At 33.4% G+C, this 5,930-nt stretch overlaps 1 protein-coding gene across 1 annotated transcript; it reads right to left on the minus strand.

Moving 5' to 3' along the window:
• Nucleotides 1-290: 290 nt before the first annotated feature.
• LOC110722915 (methylthioribose-1-phosphate isomerase-like) lies at nt 291-3,766 on the minus strand. Its single transcript, XM_021902198.1, has 11 exons — nt 3,502-3,766; nt 3,331-3,386; nt 2,488-2,646; nt 2,264-2,363; nt 2,040-2,182; nt 1,722-1,860; nt 1,622-1,624; nt 1,394-1,489; nt 943-1,162; nt 594-862; nt 291-501 (listed from the first exon to the last, which is right to left on the minus strand). Exons 1-11 carry the CDS (start codon nt 3,583-3,585, stop codon nt 430-432), a joined length of 1,341 nt encoding a protein of 446 aa, XP_021757890.1. The 5' UTR covers nt 3,586-3,766; the 3' UTR covers nt 291-429.
• Between the last annotated feature and the right edge of the window lie 2,164 nt (nt 3,767-5,930).

Consider the following 5,930-nt stretch of genomic DNA (forward strand, 5'->3'; position numbering starts at 1 on the left):
AAGTCTTCAGAAAGTAAAAAGCCAAATTAAGAGCATTAATAATCGAAAAAAATCATCTCAGTGGCTTGAGTTACCAGTCTTACCACCACCTCCAGTGAGCATAATTTTTTATTTAGCTTGCTAATCAAAATATAATGCAGCACATGAGCATATATACATAGATTCAAGAATATAGACATCATTAAAATATTTTTTAATATATTCCTTCACAATATATAATTGTATATATATATAATACGAACTACTCAAACTGTTTATAGCTGCCGTACAATCACAAGAATAAACTCATATTATGATGCAATTATTTCCATTTTTGGGAAAATGGATATTACTCCTTATGAGAAAAAGTATCAGGGTTACAAACCTATTCAATATATCGTTTCTCACAGCTCCTTCTAACTAGCAGCTGGCTCTGGTCTCCAAAAATTCTCATTGGGCTATCATTTTTTGCACAAAACCTCTGATGTCAAAATCCTCGTCCTTGCTTTTTGTAATTACACCCTGATGAAATGATACAAAATTACATTAATATAAGCAACATCACAAAACATCCAAACCACCACGCCTCTAAAGTGTAGGGGTTAAATATCAACCTTTTCTGTGATGATACCAGATATTAAATTTGCTGGAGTAACATCAAAGGCTGGATTCCAAACAGAGATTCCAGATGCAGCAACTTGCTCTCCAAGTCCTCCACGAGAATTCAATAATTCCTTTGGGGATCTTTCCTCAATGATAATGGATTCTCCAGAAGGCAAGGACAAATCGACTGAAGTAAGAGGTGCAGCAACATAAAATGGAATACCATGATGCTTTGCACACACAGCAAGGCTGTAAGTTCCAATTTTATTGGCAGTATCTCCTGCAAAGAGCATATAAAATCAATAAATGACACTACCCACTGCCCTCCATGCCACAATAAATTTCAACAATCCTGAGTACCATTCGCAGCCACACGATCTGCTCCTACAATGACTCCTTGAACACGTCCAGCCTTCATCAAGGCTGCTGCTGCAGAATCTGCTATCAGCGTAGCTGGGAGAAAATGGGTGGGACCATATAAACCGCGGGGTGGGGGGGGGGGCAATAGACACAAGAGCCTAACAATTGTGAAATGACATAATGAAAATCGAACTACTTGCTTTGACTCTTCTCTGACTTGCTATACAATTCTGTTAGACTTACAATGTTACAATTGTTATTTCACATAATATGCTTATTCTTTTGCCCATATTTTAAAAAACAATGATACAATGTTACAATTGTTATTTCACATAATATGACTAAACTTTTGCCCATATTTTAAAAAACAATTAATCAGAAATTTAAACTGGCCTATTCAATTATTTTACTTATTCACTTAGACCTATTCACCCATCGACACTCCTTCTACAGCATAGGAGCAACCTTCATGGAGAAACTGAGTTTTCCTCACTACTTCATACTGTGCTATTAGGCTTGACATAATTTGCTGGATGCTCACATATTTCTAATACAAAATAAATTCTATATGGAAATTAGATAATGATGCAAACAAGCTCAAAACACGAGCAGGCTGTTATGATATTATCACACACTTATGATTTCCAAAAGCTAAAAGGTGTTTGGAAGCATAAGATACCTCCTGTCCAAAATTATTAGACAGCATCAACTGTTCCAGGGTCAACATTTTTTCTTTTGGCCTGTGCTTTTGTAATGTGTATGATAGTTGATAGCCATTAACATTTTGAGTGTGGTACATCACATGAACTTACTTGGTTGAATGGCCGAGTCTCTGTGCAATAGGCCTTCTCAAGGATTCCTTGGGCATGGACTGCACGAATTACCCCCAATGCAGTACCATATCCAGCGGTTGCAAGGCTGTTAAGAAAAAGCCATAGCAATCTCAACAAAATCAAATAAAAATGACATCCAATAGAAATTATAGGAAAGTTTATGTTGCAATATTGCAACATTTTTGGATAACTAACTGATGGAACATGCTTAGATAGCTTGATACAAATATAATCAGGGATCATGATGTCTGAGAAACAACATACCTCCCAGAGTTGCAATGAGTCAATATGGATATTTTCTTAGCATCTTTCAACTGACTTTCAAAGCAACTAGCTCCATAAGAACCAATTGCTTTGTTTGAGGCAACATCATCCTCAAGCATTATTTCAGCAGCTTCTATGTAAGCCTGGGACACCATTATAGAGAATTTAATGAATTTAAGATATTATAAGCGAATCTAAAGTACAAGAGGAAAAAGCTATCCTACCTGAAATACAACATTTGCTTCTGAACTCGTGGAAGCAGCTTTGACAATGATTTCTTTAAGTTTTGTGGCAGCATCCGAAAGGTTTACAGCAGTTGGACGGCTATACATACATAAACGATGAATGCAAAATCAGCATATACAGTAACACACCAATTTGAGAAGGCAAACACAGAAAAATTTGATTCAAACAAAGATTTGGTTTATATGATCAACTTGCAACAAACCTAGAGACTAAATAATCCAATTTCTGTGCAAGAAATGAAACAGCATCATCAGCAGTCCCTTGGAATTTTTCTAAGTTAACAGCTTCCACGGCCAGAGAGAGGGCAGCTGCAATTGCAATTGCTGGTGCTCCACGAACCACCATTTCTTTAATTGCAAACCTGAATTAGAAGAAGACATTGCGTAAGAATGACAAGTATATCCTATAATAATTGAAGAAAGAATGACAATCAGTTTTTCCTAAAGCTTAGTGGCATCTAAACAGCGAGTAGTAATGATGATTGGCAATAGTACTGAATTTATCCAATAAATTGAGGTTCTCAGGAATTATCTAAGTTCATGAAAAGAAGCTATATATATTGCACATTGCTACTTGAGATAGGTTTTCCACTATAAATTTGGAAATTTCTTCACTCGGGCGGCTATATCACTTAATAAGCTAATAGTCAAGCAGCTCAAGCTATGTATACAATTGATTCACATCTTTTGCTCTCAAGTAGAATAAATACTATTGAGAGCAATCAAAAACCCTTCCTAGAAATTCGAATTTCTCACATTCAACCAACCAGATAGACATATAGTACACCGCGATGAGACTCGAACTCGACAAGTCTATGATTCGGAGTTGGGGTAATGTCTCTACAACCAGGCCATAAAGTGTTGCTCATCTTCATATACAATACAGTACATAGTTAAACATAAATTTATGCAACCCCATAATACATGCTAATTTCTACCATTTGTGCATCTTACAAACATGGTAACAAAGTTCCAATATCAAATTCAATCAAAGTCAATAGATAATTAATACGAGTATAATTAAATACAAAGATTAACAGAAATACCATCCATCAGAAGCATTTTTAATATCCAAGTAGACAGTTTCCAAAGGAAGCTTCCTCTGTTAAAAATCAACAGCAATTTACAGCATAATTAGGGATTTTCACAAATTATATGATACAATAATTAGAAGAAATTGATAAAGTATGTGAATTTGCAGGAGAGAGAAAGTGAACCTGATCGAGAAGCTGAAGTGAACCACGCTTGTAGCAGATTGATTGAAGAGCATGAATTTCGCTGTGATTGGAATTATTCGCCATTTTTTAATGGAATTATAATTCCGAAGAATGTAAGAAACCCAGAAAATTGAAGTGTTTTCCTATAGTAATGGGGTTTTGAGTTGATTTATACTGTATTAAACTTTGCCGAAAAAGCAGACAATAATTCAATATATTCGTCGTCTCAACTCTCAAATGTTAGTGATGGGGCTAATTTTGTCCAGCTCCCGGGCTAATACCAACTCCGTTTAATGTAGTCGATATGTTTTGACTTTAGCATTATCCACACACACTTTTATTTGACCGTATTTTGTGCTTTATAGGTAATGAATAGTATAGTCATCAGGATTCTATTGGATTTGTGGCAATATATATTTTCAAAAAAATTAACTTTTCATAATTTTTACTTATCGATAATTAAAGATATTAATAGTTGAATTTGTGTATTGGCAAAAATTCATTTAATCCCCACAATTACATGCACAAATTCTTATCAAATCGCTACTTTTTTTTAAAAAAAATGGAATAGAGAGGGTGGTATTTTCCCTTAAATAATAATAGTCATTCGACACTTACAATCATCCCTTAAGTGATTTAAATTCTCAATACAAGAATTAAACACCCCTAAACTAATGCCATCACATCTGAACTGTACATGGATAATTTTAGATGTCTTTGCATCATTCTTGACGGAGCTCCGTTGATGTATAGTCGCAAAAGTGATTAAAACTCGATTGATCATCATTTGCAAGACAAATCTTCTAAATCTGCACCCCTATACCAACAGACCCATAATTTCACAAATTTGCAAGACGATCTTCCAAATTTGTATTCCTGCACAATGCACACACTAAAACCAAACAAACAAACAATACTAAACCCTACATGGAGGGACGGACTATAATGACCAATATGATGGTGATCTTTATTGGCTAAAAACATTAAATTAAAGAAGAATTTGGGGCTTACCATCGATAGAAATTGATGGTAGCCCCTAAGTTTTAATATGGTGGATAGGTTTGAAGAGAGAAACAGAGAAAATTTTAGGGTTTTTTTTAGCTCCTAAATCACCAAATCGCTACTTGAGAATTCGTTTGGCATCACTGCGGTTTTTTGTTTTTTTGTTTTTTTATTTTTCTAAATCATATGATATAGGTCATACAATGAATAAAAAATTAGTCAAATTTATTAAAATCATGAAAAATTTTAAAAACAGACAACAGAAAAGTGGAAATACCTTGTTTCAAATAAATTAGAAACCCAAAACAAAAAACAATGCCAAACATAGCGGTTTTATCCTCTATAAAATCGTCAATTCACAATTTTGTATTTATTTGATTTAAGTTAAATGTAATATATATATATATATATATATATATATATATATATATATATATATAGGGGAGGGATCCGGTAAGAACCCATAGTTATATAAGAATCTTAGTTATATAAGAACCAATCACATCCGTAGGATTAGATTAGGATGAGCGGTCAAGATTAAAACAAAAAACCTACCCCTAAACCCTCCCCAACCGTCCAATATTTTCTCTCTCCTCAAACTTTCAACCCTCTTTACTTTCCCTCTCCACAAATCCCAAAATCTAGCCCAAATTGCTGCTAAAACAACCTAAATTGCTCAAATCAGGTACATTTTCTTCGATTTTGTTCTAATTTTATGAATTTCGCATGATTTTCATTACTGATTTTGTTCGATTTTTGCGATTTCTATACTCGATTTTGTTCGTTTGATGTTTGATTTATGTTCGATTTTACTATTTATATACGTTTTGTTCGAATTTTCCTGATTTTGTTCGAATTTTATGATTTATCATTTTTCATTGTTGATTTTGTTCGATTTTCGCAATTCATCAATTTGACTTTTTTTTTTTTTTTTCCCCGATATCAGTTTTCAATTTTCTTTTATTTTCGATTTCATCAGTTTGATTTATCAATTGCGGTTTTTTCGTATTTGTGCAATTAGTTTAATGTCTATTAATGAATGTTAATGGTTTTATGTTTATTATTTGTCTTCTTGTCAAGTATTATATGTCTTATAATCAACTGTTGCATTTCCCATTAGCGGTAGTGTGATTTGTGATGATCATGAAATGAAATGCTGCTTTACTGGTTGATAGTGAAATGGTGGTTTTACGTGAATTATTTTGTTCGATTTTTATTTTTTTATTTATGTTCGAATTATTTTGTTCGATTTTTTTGCATATTAATTAGTTCGATTTATGTTCGAATTATTTCACCGCTGCTCTTGATTATTGTATATCAGACTATTAGTGCAAAATGTATTATACTTCTCTGATTTGTAAATAAGCTTAGCATGTTCCAAATTATTTCTCAGCATGTTCGGAACTCTTTCTCAGCATGTTCGAAAC

This window comes from Chenopodium quinoa, unplaced genomic scaffold, assembly GCF_001683475.1.
Source record: "Chenopodium quinoa cultivar QQ74 unplaced genomic scaffold, ASM168347v1, whole genome shotgun sequence".
In the NCBI taxonomy this organism is placed as follows: domain Eukaryota; kingdom Viridiplantae; phylum Streptophyta; class Magnoliopsida; order Caryophyllales; family Amaranthaceae; genus Chenopodium; species Chenopodium quinoa.

Coding starts and splice junctions, on each gene's coding strand:
- LOC110722915 (XM_021902198.1), bottom strand. CDS start 3,585: ATGGCGAATAATTCCAATCACAGCGAAATTCATGCTCTTCAATCAATC. Junction 2,647..3,330: donor AAAAATGCTTCTGATGGATG/GTATTTCTGTTA, acceptor CTTCTAATTCAG/GTTTGCAATTAAAGAAATGG. Junction 2,183..2,263: donor AAGCAAATGTTGTATTTCAG/GTAGGATAGCTT, acceptor ATGGTGTCCCAG/GCTTACATAGAAGCTGCTGA.